At 35.3% G+C, this 14,350-nt stretch overlaps 1 protein-coding gene across 1 annotated transcript in view; it reads right to left on the reverse strand.

The window, feature by feature from the left end:
- Positions 1 to 14,350, reverse strand: part of CMYA5 (cardiomyopathy associated 5) — a 62,965-nt gene that overhangs the window by 6,611 nt on the left and 42,004 nt on the right. The window contains exons 7-11 of the mRNA XM_015816424.1: positions 11,952 to 12,101; positions 10,651 to 10,797; positions 7,394 to 7,541; positions 2,534 to 2,667; positions 128 to 227 (exon numbers count right to left, since the gene is read on the reverse strand). Coding sequence (XP_015671910.1) covers positions 128 to 227; positions 2,534 to 2,667; positions 7,394 to 7,541; positions 10,651 to 10,797; positions 11,952 to 12,101 — 679 coding nt within the window. The remainder of the gene's footprint in view (positions 1 to 127; positions 228 to 2,533; positions 2,668 to 7,393; positions 7,542 to 10,650; positions 10,798 to 11,951; positions 12,102 to 14,350) is intronic.

A 14,350-nucleotide genomic window follows, 5' to 3' on the forward strand; every position in this document is an offset into this window, starting at 1 on the left:
AGGGAAGGAAGGAAGGAAGGAAGGAAGACTTTTTCTTCTATTAAGTCTTTTTTATGGTTTCTAATGCACATATCCTTTTGAAAATATTATCCAATAGAAAGAAAGAACATGAATCAGTAAAACTTACCCAGTGAGATTAGTATCATCCGGAAGGCATATCATGGTTCCATTGGGTGATACTTGCAGTACAGAGTGAACAAGTTCTCTCATTATATGAAATCTTGTTCCTATTGTAATTCATAGGCAAAAAATAAACACAATTTCACGAATGAGGGAAATTGCTGTTCATGTTGTATTATTAAAAAAACTTACAAACTATAGAAATCGCTATAACAAAAACATATTGTGTGAGATTGGTAGGCCTCCCCATTTCTTTTTCAATTAAGCATTCAGAAATAAGGGTCTTAAAAGCCAACTCTAACACACAAGTATGACGTTTCTGCTGTTTTTATACAAGTCAATGGAAAAAATCATCACATTTTCCCAGACTAAGGTTTGATCTGAACTCAGAAACTTGGATTCATTCTACTAACCATCAAGCCATTAGAACATTATGCTCAAAGGGAGAGTTCACTCCTTCAGCACCAAAAAGCAAAAGAAAAGGATCAGGATAAATTTGGTCTATTTTCCTATGTGCATGAGAAAGGCAGCATAAAAAAATGATTCACCAGAATCACAAGTGCATCTTTTTCCATCTGCTTCTTACCTTAATTTGCCAAGCTTATGTGCACAATTTTCCACAGATTTTTTAAAATGTAAATTTGCACAATACCATCTCAACATAATATTATTTTTACAGTATATAACTTTCCCAATAAGGCTTTTTATGGGTTGGACTAGAAGACCTCCAAGGTCCCTTCCAAGTATTATTTTTATTATAACTTACACAAAGAAAACTCTTTTTAACAATGTAAATATTAAGCCTGGGAAGTTGAAAAAGCACCCCGAAGGAAGGATAATGACAAGGTCCTTCTCCCACCTCCATGAAGTTACCAGGAGTTCAGTTCAACTCAAAGGAGACCTTAACTTTTCCCTCTTATATGCTTCCTTTCAAAACACAAACATCCTCATTATAGATTCGTTTTTTCATATAAATCAGAAATAGCCACTCCCCTTCAGATGCACTTATGCATTACATATTGACTTTGGTCCAGAAAAAGATAGACAACCTGGAGTTTCTATTAGGGAATGACCTGCATTTTAACTCAGAGACCTCTTTGGAGAATCTCACAAAACATCTGCCATAGAAATTTATGAGGAGTTCATTTATATGCGTATCTTTAGAAACAAGATCTTTTCTTAAGACAATTGGCCTACAAGAATCCTAATGTTATAGAAATAACTAGAGGAAAACCAGTCTGTGGATAACAAAGGAAAGAAAACCAACGTTAGGTAAAAAAAAAGCTGATGAACTCAGATCTATTAATATATTTTTTCTTATTTCACCGTGAAATATTCTTACAATCTCTGAAAGCACAGCCAACTGAATCAGTGACCATTAACCTATTTACATCTGAAACAAAGTATTGACTCCCAACCCATATAGAATATATATGTATATGTTTGGTTTTCTTTTGATAAATGTCTGGAATAACACCATTCAGGAAGACAATTAATCCAATCTTTTGCAGAGTCACAACTTTTCAATACTATTTATGCTCCCAATACAATGAAATGACCCATCATAAACTTCCTTCTGTTCATACAGCTATTGTGTACAATGCAATTAAGCCAAACAGTCAAGGTTAAACATTAAAACCAATGCTGCCCTGCATACTTTAGCCTTCAATTGTTCTCCAGAGATTTCTTGCCATAATTCTTTGTTGTATTCTAAATATAGCAAGGGAGATGATACTATACTTTTATACATTTTGAGGAATCAATTTGCTATCAAATATAACATATGGAACAGACTTTTTTTGTATCTTCTTTGTATTTCTACACATCCTTACTAAATGCAGACTTCCTATCAGTCTACGCATTAAATATTCCATTAAGTGGAAGATAACACTTAGACTTATATATCACTTCATAGTGCTTTACTGCCCTCTCTCAAAGCAGTTTACAGAGTCAGCATATTGTCCCCAACAATGTGGGTCTTCATTTTACCGACCTCAGAAGGATGGAAGGCTGAGTCAACCTTGAGCTGGCCAGGATCTAACTCCTGGATGTGGGCAGAGTCAGCCTGCAATACTGCATTCTAACCACTGCACCACCAGGGCTCTGGTGAGATACTGGCTGCCATAAGTCAATTCTACATGTTTGTGTCTCTGTGGAGGGCGGGAGGGAGACAAGAGAGAATAGACAGACCTGGCATGATAATTTCAAAGTTCAGCAAGCCTGATTTTAAAGCAAATGGCTTCATCAATCCATCAAATGTCTTCCCCAAAATACCTGAATTACACTTCTTTTTAATCAGCTTCAATCATATGGCTATTGGGTCTTCAATAGATCTGAATCTACAGCTTTTTTCTGGAAACCAAAAAAGTATGCTACATATTATTTCTTGTGAAGTTTTCCTTAGTTTACCTACCTTTTGTTGAAATTAGAGCAGCTTCACTCTGTTCACTTGTTCCAAAGGTATTAACTGCTCTCACATAGAAGAAATAGTTTACGTTTGATTGTAGGTGAACCTTTATTTCAGGCTGTCGAATTCCAGCTAGAGATCTGAAAAAGCAGAAATATATATGGTCAACATATTAAAAAGTCTATTTTTTCCCTTCAAAATTCTCCCTGACCTTCAAAAAAGAGCAACAAATGGAAGAAGATGGACCCTTTTTCCTATGGAAAAGATAAGGAAGGTAGAAGTGTGTTTTTGTATAATATTGATATTGCAATATTGGTTGAACATATCAACGGTAAGTTTTTTTTTTACAGTATTATGGCAAACAAGAAGAATAAAATTGAGACCAAATCCTCCAAAGGATTCCCAATAGATTTCCAATTATTAAACAATTCCACAGCATCTCCATCTCTCTCTCTGTCTCTCTCTCTGTCTCTCTCTCTCTCTCTCTGTCTCTCTCTCTCTATCTCTCTCTCTCTCTCTCTCTCACACACACACACACACACACACCATACATACACATGGTATTCTGCCGAATCATATTTCTGGAATAAAGAAATTATGTAATAATTGTAATAATTGAGACTGAAGTTGTATATGGAATGACTAGGAAGTTTATATTATGGAATTTGGGGGAGATCATAATGCAGTATCCAAAACAATTTCAGAAAGTGTTTATTATCAGGCAAGATTATTATTATAATATTTCACTAGTGTCTCAATGATCAACTGGGTAGTAGTAGCAGGAATTAGTGGGATTTGGCAAGATGCCAAGGCTGCACTTTTAAAGCAATTGCCTTATACTTTTACCAACATGAGAAAAAGGAGCTAATGTTAGCATGAGAAAGCAGCACAAGCATGAGATTCACAACCAAAATTGTTTCCAAATCTCATTTTAGATTACAAACCTTCAAACCAGATTTCAAAATAGAATCTTTAATGTTTCTTTCTCATAGCAGAGGATTCTGATACTAATAGAATATAAATAACCTTGCCTATTATACTGTACATATGCACATTGTATATTCTTGCATACAATTCATACTCTTGAATTGGCTAGACTAAATCTGAAGTGTATGGAATTTATCAAGATCAGAGCTTGATCGTGCGCATGGGATAGTCAAAGAAACTATTATGCAGCATTACAGTGACAAAATCTACGTTGGTTGTAGCATAGGCCTGTGGATATGATATTCACCAATAGTTCTTTATCAATAAATAAACAAAGAAAAATCTTCTCATGCAAGTTAGTCTGTATTCTCCCCCCCCCATATATTTACAAGAAATATATTTTTAGTTTTTTTAAAGCACGTAGACCATATCTTTTGCTGGTGGTACTACTTTTCAGTTTATAACACTGTTTTTGTAATATCACGCAAGTACTGAAACTGATACTTGCTCTTTTTTATTTTTCCCCCAAGCTTAATAATTAAAAAAATATACTGTAACAAACAGGGATTGTTTTCCAAAGCATGCATAGACATTTACTTCAGATTAACAGATTACATAAATTTCTGTATTGTTGCATTCTATTGGATGAACCAGCAGTAAGAGAAATTAATGAGAGCCCACAGCATGGCTCATGCAATACTACGCTCACCTCCCTTAGCTATGTTAAAAAACATTATCTGAGCCTATTTTGAAAGCTCTAGGTTTTTTTCTTCCCAGGATTCCAGCAAAAGCAATAAAAACTGAAAAAGCCAGAGGGATTCATCTACTATTTCCTTCCTAGCTTTTGTTTTTCAGCACTACACATTGTTTGTAAGTTGTCCAAAAATCCCCTTACTTCTACATGCCTGACTAAGGATTGGTCGCTATGCAACTAGAATACATTTACTCTAATTATATTGTTCATTATCTCCTCCATTTTTTAAAAAAAATGTTGAATTATAAACTAACTTTAAAAAGAATAGTTTTTAGCCAGAGTGAATTTCATAGACTCCCAGATTCTTTTTATGATTTGATCTGAGCTAAAGCTCTTTATAATTGGCTTGAGCACTCTTCTCATAAAATCAATGCCGTAAAGTAAATATGTGATTTTTTTTTAACTTGGCTTCGTGGAATAGAAGGAATGTTCAGGAAGCAGAACATAACCACCTGGGGGAGCCATCACTCTATTTGCAACACCCCTGGATCTATAGACCTTCAACTTTAAAAAAAAAAGCTGAAATCTTGCAAGATAATCTCTTGAGAAATCTGAACTAGGATGAGATTTGACAATCTAGTGAGATTTTAGCCTTTTTTTATGTTGAAAGAGCCATACCAGCATCATTTACCATGTGAATGAACAGAAGATACAGAATACATGTTGACTAAGAAGAAGGATCACAGTAGAGGTGCTGTATCTGTATTCTACACCTTCAGTAGAAGTCTGTCCAAACCCTTACATTACTCTCTGCCAACTTGGTACTTTCCAAGGGTTAAAACTTTGTTCTCTTCTGACTAGGCTTTTATCAGAGCCAAAGGAAATTTCTAGAATTTATCGGTAGATATTTTTAAAAAATCAAGGGTCCAATTTCTGAATTCTTTTCTCAGAGAGAAATCACTTGAACCACGGCCTTGGTTAAGAATAGAACAGTAACATGTGCAGGGCTTGGCACTTTGGTATCAGTAGCCTCCTACACACCATTCCACATCCACAATATTTTCACATAACAAATCTGCTCTTCCAGATCGCTGAGGAAGTGCCAACATATGGAGCAAGCACAGAAAACAAACCTAGACTTCCGGTGAATGGAAGCAAGCAATTTAATGCAGTTCTCTCTCCCTCGTAGGGATAACAGAATGGCACATTTCAATACAGCAAATAACTTAACAGACTATTAATGTGGATTCTAATCTGGATTCAAGGATCAAAATGATTTGAAGGAGCACACACAGATACACACCCTAAGGGAGCTAAGTAACCTCACACCCATTCTTCACAGAAGCACATAAGATGAGGTGCTTGTTTGACATCATTCTAAAAGACCCATTCTTCACAGAAGCAGGAAGGGGTGGAACCTGGATAACATGATACTAGTCTAGCTTTATATATAGTACCTGCTGACTCTAGCAGATAAAGAACCAAAAAAGTGTTCTGTTTAAAATCCAAGGAGCAAATGGGATGGGGGAGGGGGCAAAGATGGCACTGGCATACATATAGCATTCATGAGGAAAGAGACAGCAGGTCACTGAAAGGAAGATAAAACAAAAGCCAAGGTGGCAATCACAGGGCATGATCAAAGCCCTGCCCCTGTCAGGCATGCTTTAAAGGGATATGAACATACAAAGAGTGGGACTTTATTTAAATTGATCAGGAGAATAAAAAGGACTTCAGCTGCTGACAGATAATGAAAAGACCCTTTTTTGCAGCAACCGACAGCATCTTATTGTTGGGGCACAGGAGAAGGACAGCAAAGGAGGTTCATCTTCAGATAATTAATATGAAATTGTGTGGGGCTTAAATGATTAAATCCATCACTGAATTTGGCTCAAAAATCAGATTGCTAGCCTCAGCCACTGGCAAGATACAGCATGATATGTTTCTATTGGCCAAGAAAAGTAATCTAGGCTAAGATTATCAACAAGGAGATGGATTTAATTCTTAATGATTGATATAACCAGAAGCAGCAGGAAGCATACTGACTGACCATACTGATTGACCAATCTATGAGCTATTTTCCAATCCATTGTGAAGACACCAATCTGGGGAAGGCTAGATTAGATAATATAACATAAGAAATTGCTTCTGGCAAAAAGAATAAATGGTTCACTTAGTTCTTCTGATCGCAAGAATTTAATGTATTTTAAACTATCATGAATGGTTAAATCCTGATATTTCTATCCTGGAGGAGAAATGAGAAAATCAATCTTTAAAAACATTTGAAGTGTTACAGATTATCTGCGTAGAAAATTTTATAAAATAGAGCTACACACTGCTGGCAGAGAATAGCTCCATTGTACTATCAAAGCATGACAAATTCTGGCAGTTTTTCAGGATACTTCCTTTAGCTTTTATGAAGTGATTGGCTACAATAATTTTTGAAAGAGAGCAGCAGGCGTAAGAAGGAAAAAGACAGAAAGAATATACTTCTGTAGTTTTTTGGCACCTACAAATAATCCTCCTCTTCTTCCCTCTTTTCTACATACATGTCTCCAATCACAACCAGAATCTTTAAGGTTTTTTTTAATGGTGATAATCTATCTTTGTGATCATTAACATCCTGAATATCCTACTTCATTGTTTTTTTTGTTTGTTTGTTTGCAGAAATGAGTGGTGGTGGTGAAACATAAGAGGATTTGTATCTTGCAATTTTAATAGCATGGCAAATTAATTCTTGGGGGGGGGACAAAAACAGAGCTAAGAACTTGCAAAGCTATGAAGTAACTTGGGGAGCTAGGAAAACCGTCCACTCTTTGTATCTCACATAACAGCAGACAGTCATCAGGAAACAAGATACCATTGGAGACTTCCAGCTTTGAAGGATCATGGTTTACAAGGGAAAGATACAGTACATGAAAAAACAACAAGGGAGTCCATTCCCATCAATTTGTGCCCCTGTCTTTTCATTCTTCTCTAAATAGCCTGGATGTGATCTAAATAAGGAGGAGCAAAGAGCTTAGCTTTCTAACTATTTTTGTACATTGCTAGCACAAAATAAAGGTATTCATGATTTACGGAATACAGTCACAAAGATTAACACCTTGCAGAATTTTCACAACTCTGCAAAAATGGATTTCTTATTTTCTGTAGGAAAATCAAGAAAAGAGAACACTCTTGCTTTAACATAGGAAAAACTCTTTAGCCCCACTGCATTTTATCTGTGCCTCAAAGCCCAAGAGACTGACCTGAGGCCTTCTCCTTCAGGGGAATACTGTCTGCAGTATTCAAGTGTGAAGGAGTCTGTTGCTTCCAGGTTGCTGGTGCTCCATCGAATAGTGGCCGTGTCCCAGCAGATGGTGCACTCTTCTGATTTTATTTCCGGAGTTGGAGGAGCTGTGAATATAGGGGCATATTTGCTGAACCACAACTGCTAGTTTGGACACACCTGAAGTCAAAAATCCAGACATTTTTCTCCTAACCTATTAAAACTTTGCCATCTCTACTTGTTTGCTTTTTATTTTCTTCAGAGGTAGTCATCTCTTAATTATCACTTGTTCATTGACCATTAGAATTTAACATGGTGCTGAATGAATGGTGCTTAGAATCCATCCTAGTACTTACAATGATTGCAGTATCCCACAGTCATTGACTGTCATTTGTGACCTTCACTGCTGGCTTCTGACAAGCAAAGTCAATGGCAATCATGGGATGTTGTGCTTAACGATGGCATAAGAGTCACTTAATGATAGAAATACTGCTATTAGTAAGTGATGCAGTCACATGATGTCACACTTTACAATTGCATTGGTTAGTGATGGAAATTCTGATTCAATTGCCATTGTTAAGTGATGACTACCTGTATGATATTTCTCTCCTCCACTTGCTAAGTTTGCTAGGTTAATGTCTGTTCTAAGGAATGGTGATCAAATAGTAGTAGATATATTAAAGTGAAATTACCAGCTTTCAATCTTTTGCTATTCTCAGTGAACAATTAAGGAGAAGCTTTTTATAGTAATTTTATTAAAAATTATAATTACAACAGTAAAAATTAATACAAACTAAAAAAAGATAGAAAAATAAAGGAAAGAACAGGAGGTGCAGGAGAGAAAGAAAAAAAGACAAAAAGAAATAGAAAAGAAAGAAAATAATATATTAATTGAAAAGAAGTATATAAAGAAGTTATATTCTACCTTCATCACTAATTTACAAACAAATCCATAAAGCATCATCGTTTCTGTCCTGGTTTCAGCTAAAATCCATTAACACTCACCAGAAATAATAACATATCTATTTTAACCTTGATCACATAAACAAACTGTATATTCCTTTCTTTTACTTCTAACAGCCTGAATCTTTAGTCCATTCAAATAATGTCTTAAAACTTTATTTCTTTTCATTTTTATTGGTCCCTTTTAACAAGATTCTTCCAAATTTTAACAAGCATCTTTTATACCTCCAATATAGGGAAATTATCCAGGTCACTCACTTGCTTTATTGTTTACATATCCATTTTAATTATTTAAACATTAGTTACCATAGTTTATTTTGTATCTCCAGTGTACAATCTTTTTTGTGATGTGAATATGCCATACGTTAAATAATATCATCTTTTTCCATGTCATTCTTTTAGCTTGTAATTTCTAAATTCACTTTCAACTCAGTCTTGATCTTGTCAGGTAAAACTTGTTCCTCTTCTATAACATATTTTAGCTACAATAGTGATAGAGGCAAATGTCTCTATTGACTCTATTAAAATTAATTTCTGAGTCCATTTTTCAAACATATCCTTCAATATATTCAGTTAGAATATTTTGCTTCATTCTGTAATTGTTTTAAGTTTCAAGTTTATGTTTTATTCTCCTTTAATTGTAATCTTAGTTCCCTCTAATCATTTTCCCACAGGAAGATTTTTTTTATTATTGATTCCAAAAATCTTATTTTAAATTTATCATGACCCCTGGTCTGCTTGTAACTTTGTAAAATCAAAATTTAACTACAATAGCTATTTTTTAAATAAATCCATATTATGTCTATTCTCAACAATGATTGGCATCTTAGTGAAAAATAATGTATTCTCTAGAATTACCATTTTTTTGTCTCCAAATATCCACTAACATTACATTTTATACAAGTCCAAAGATTGATTTTGGCAATTTTCTAGGGTAGTTTTGATTATCTTTTTGGATGCTCTATCCAGTTGTGGGAATACCACAGCATTCAGTCACCAACTTTGATATGGTAGGTTTTAACACTAGATCTCTGGAGATTCTCATTCATCCACATCATAGTTATCCCAAAGGTGCTTTTTCATGAGGCAACTGGACTTTCTTGTTTATCTGTGTCATCAGGGTCACCTGAGTAGTGCAAATGGGTGTGGAGCCTTTTTGGATGTCATATCCCCCCCCCTTTGTTGAGAGAGAGCTGTCCAACACAGATAAACCTCCAGGTTGCCCCAACAACTCTCTAAAAGAATGCAAATGACCAGCTGTCTGCAAGGAGTATAAATCCTTCCATCCCCCCCCCCCATCCAGTCAGAGCTGAAGAAGCTTCTTGGATGAGAAGTGAAAGGTCTTCAAAGAAAAACAAGAATGTCCAGTTGCCTCATGAAAAAGCACCTTTAGGTTAACACTAGGTCCATCACCTGTTTGTAGAAAGTATCTTTGTTATGTAAAAATTCCCAGCACGCAGGTTTTTTGGCCATCTACTTCTATTTCTACCTCCACATATCTACCATCTGGATCAGCTGTTATTGTGCTTTCAGTCAAGGGTTGATGTATCAAGTAACACCATTAGTTTTGTTTTATCCTGTTGACATAAATTTTTCTCCTAAATTTTGCAAATTAATTATTTAACATCTTTATTCCTAATATGTGTTCCTGAAGACAAATTATATCCTGTTTAGATATTTGAATACTTTGTTCCTTTTTGGGGGTGGAATTGGCTCCATTTATGTTCCACGTTAAACATCTGTATTCCATAGTTAAATGTTTTTGAAAAGTCCATGCAAATGAATATATAGTTTAAAGCGTACAAAATATTTTTCAACACCCCACTGCCTCAGATGAAGGTAATTTTAAATATTTTTATTCTTTCTGCTACTCTTTATTTTTATTTGATGTTCTTAATATAAATATTGTAATTATTTTACACAATAGTTAACTAAAATAATACCAATTAACAATTAAAATGCATAAGCTGTAACCTGTAACATCTTAACACTTCCTCTAATCCTAATTACCACATTTAAGACTGGGCATGTTTAATATACAGAAATAATCAGAGGAGACTTTCATGTTATAAACTCTAATGGATGAGACAATCCCATGTGAGTAAAACAGACTAAGACAGAATTAACTATATAACACCCATGCAGGTGTAAATACAGAACACATCCCTCTCACAATCTCTTGTTTTAGCAATTTTATGATATGTCCTCTGTACTTCCTTAGGTCACAGCTGTAAGTATTGAGGGGAAAAAATATTTAAAAGACCAAAAGCTTACCAGTTCTAAATATGGATTTGCCACTGGGAAAACTACATCCTGCATAATTTATGGCCATGATCCATACTCTGTAGCAGTGACCAGGTTCCAGATCCTCCAAAATGCAGTTACTCTCTTTCACAATGACACGATATTCTTCAACAAAGCCTACAGCAAATAAAAGCAACATGTACACATGCAAGAAGCCATGGAAAATGCCCTTTTGCTTCATACAACAGCAAGTTAAACAGTTGACCAAACAAGAATGGATTGGCAGAAAAATTCTACATAGCAGTTGGAAAGGGAAGAAATAAACATGGGTCATATTACAAAGTGTCTCTCCATCCACTTGCTGGATTTTTTTTAATGCTCCTCTTCTATTAGAAACAACACAAAGAAAATAATTTAAACTCAACTATGTTTGGATTGATTTAAACTTTCCACTGGATTGAGCTCTTTGGGGGGCTTTTCAAGGTCAGGATCCTACCAGCCATAGAGACTAGTAGGGAGGGGAACCCAACAATCCCATGGTTCTGACATGATCTCTGTCTGAACTATTATATAGTTGCTAAATGTATTTGTTTTTATTGTATTTTCTTTGTAGTCTGTACACAGAATAGCAAGAAAATGCAATTTCTACAAAAAAAATACAGGTAGTCCTCAACTGGGTGCAAATTTTCTGTTGTTAAGTGAGACATTTGTTAAGTGAACTTTGCCCCAATTTAAGACCATTCTTGCTACAGTTGTTAAGTGAATCACTGAAGTTGTTAAGTTAGTAGCATGGCTGTCAAGTGAATCTGACTTCCCTATTGACTTTACTTTACTTGTCAGAAGGTCACAAAAGATGATCACATGACCCCAAGACACTGCAACCGTCATAAATATGAACCAGTTATCAAACATCTGAATTTTGATCACTTGGCCATGGGGATGCTACAACTGTGAAAAATGGTCATGTCACTTTTTTCAGTGCTGTTGTAACTTCAAACAGTCACTAAACAAACAGTTGTAAATCAAGGACTACCTGTACTTATTCATAATAACATAGACTAACTGAATTTATCAGCAGCAGGCTACATGACAAAACAACCCCACTTTAAATCGAGAAGCAGTAGAAGTCCTGCTTAACAACAATCTTAACTCTTCCCAGCCTAAAATTACTAACAAGCTGAGTCCCTGAGGCAAAACAACACAATTTCTTCTCACAATGAGTAAGAATATTCAAAATAGTTTTACTTTTGTTGTTATTTTGTTTCTGTAAATTCTTCCTTCCCCACCCCACCCCCCAACGCCACCATCCCCATTCAGAAAGACTCACACACCACTTTGCTCTTTGCTTCCTGGGGATTCCTCCATACAATAAACCTGGAAGAAATCAATGAGATCGTCTTCATTCACAGTCCAATAGACAGCAATCGATGTGCTGGTAGCTGAGTTTGGATCCTGAGGCTGTAATTTTGGACTATGTGGGACTGGGAAAAAAATATAATCAGTTATAAGGTCAAGTATAATTTTATTCTGTTTTTATAATCTTAAATTCATTCTGACCTATTTTCATCTTTTTTTTAAAAAAAAAGTTTGCATGGCATTTCACATACATTTGGTACATTCTCTGTAGTCAAGGGGACTACAGATTCTGCTTCCCAACTCAAATATAACTTTGAGCAGTACAAATTAAGTAAATTCACAAACTGAACAAATTTCTTTCACTTTCCAACTTTTTTCATTTTTCTAGTATTGAGCAGAGAATGTCCCAACAAGATTTTTGGACCTGTCCCTTAAATTCATTATTATTACTTTTTTACTTGTTTATAGGAATATAGGATAGGTCTAAGATCTTTGACTGGTTGAGGCACAGATAGCATCACTTTTTCATCCCATTTTTTGAAATCAGATGAATAAATGGTATTTCTTCATTGGACTACTGCTCTTTATGATACAGTGGTACCTTGGTACTCATCATTAACTGATTCCAGGTGGTGTAATGAGTACCAAAAATGCTGAGTACCAAACACATTTTTTCCATAAGCAATAATATAGTGAGTCACAAGGCAGCCGGCACTAGCAAGTTCTAGCTAGTACATTGAGTACCAAACAAACAATGAGTACTGGGACAAAATTTTCACATCAAAATGCATTGAGTACCAAATTTGATGAGTTTCAAAGCAGTTGAGTACCAAGGTACCACTATACCTGAAACAACACCTGGGGATTCAAAGAGGGTAAAAGCTTGCCTTTGCTAGCTTCTGCGGCCTGAGACCTAAGCACCCTCTGCCTAATAGTCAGTCTGGGTCAGAATAAATAAAATTAAATGACCCAATTCTATACATCTTCACTAGAGCTCAAGCTGCACAGTACAGTCATATAGTAAAAATGACTTTGGGGAAAAGAACAAAAGGATGTGTGTGGTGATTTCTTGCTTGGCCTTCAGAAAATATTTATGCTACAAATACACAATAAGGTTTATAGCTGAAAAAACTGCCTGCCTGCCAAGGCACTCCCTAAAGACATGGGAATTTAGCTTAGTGGTTGCATTGGATAGAAAAATGCTACTATATTCAAATATTGATGCATAATTTGTCTTGGAAACAAATAGAGAGATATGTATTCATATCATATTCAGTATAACCTGCTAGCATTCTGAAGGAAGCTAAATGTGTAAGAAATGGAAATTTTCAGAGTAGTCTAAAAATGTCACAGCTCAATATTAAGCTTCTTCATACCACATCTTTTCCCTCTCTTGGTAGATTTGTACTGGCTGGAAGAAGCTTTTCCCCACTCACCCACTTTTTAAGTTACTTTCTGACGGAATCATAAGTGTCTTTGGCAGAAAAAAAATCTGCTGACACTAGCAGATTCTTTGTGATTAAAGCAAAGAGCTCCCTGACATTCATAATATGCTTCCTTCCCATTACTGAATACAAACTAGATGATTTATTTCCTGGAAATGCAGCAGCTACTTCAAAGGCAAGAGAATGGGAACACAATTAGACGGCATATAGAAAGCATTCCTGATTAAATTGCCTACTGTTTTCTTGTTCAATAGCAGTTTCAGGTAGGAAGTTAACCAATCAAGGTCCCAGTACTGGAAAACAGGATTAGTTCTAATGCCATTTCTCCAATGAAAACCCATCCAAGTTTATTAGGCAAATAATTTGGAGGCAGGAGATATAAAAGTACTATTGTTCTCTCCCTGTAAACATCTTGCCCAGAGATGAAGCTGGCCCTCACTTTTCTGGCCTTCCAAAAGACTATCATGGGGACCCAATAGTGGTGAGCAGTCCTATGGGGATTGGTGGTTTGAGGATACTCTCTGCACCTTTTTAACTTTGTACATGGTCTGTAAGGATTTTTATGGTCTTTTTCTGGTAAACCATTCAGAGTCACTTATAGAATGAGATGGGCAGTGTATACATTTGATAAATAAATAAAATTACAAGCCAGTATTTCCCTCCCAGCGTTATTAAACCTAGTGAGATTCCCTTCTCCTTCAGCCCTTCTGCAGTTACACTTTTAAAAACCTTAAACTGTAAGTCACAGATCTGTTTCATTTAGTTGCCAATTCCATTGTCATTTGAACTGAAGAGCTTTTTTAAAAAACAAAACAAAAAAAATCTACAGATTGGCAAAATACATATTTATTAATTTTCTAATTTTACAATCATGAGTACTTTTTTTTTTTTTCAAATATAAATTTTTATTATTTTTATCATAAAAAAAA

Source organism: Protobothrops mucrosquamatus, unplaced genomic scaffold, assembly GCF_001527695.2.
Source record: "Protobothrops mucrosquamatus isolate PMUCROS unplaced genomic scaffold, P.Mucros_1.0 scaffold450, whole genome shotgun sequence".
Taxonomy (NCBI): Eukaryota; Metazoa; Chordata; class Lepidosauria; order Squamata; family Viperidae; genus Protobothrops; species Protobothrops mucrosquamatus.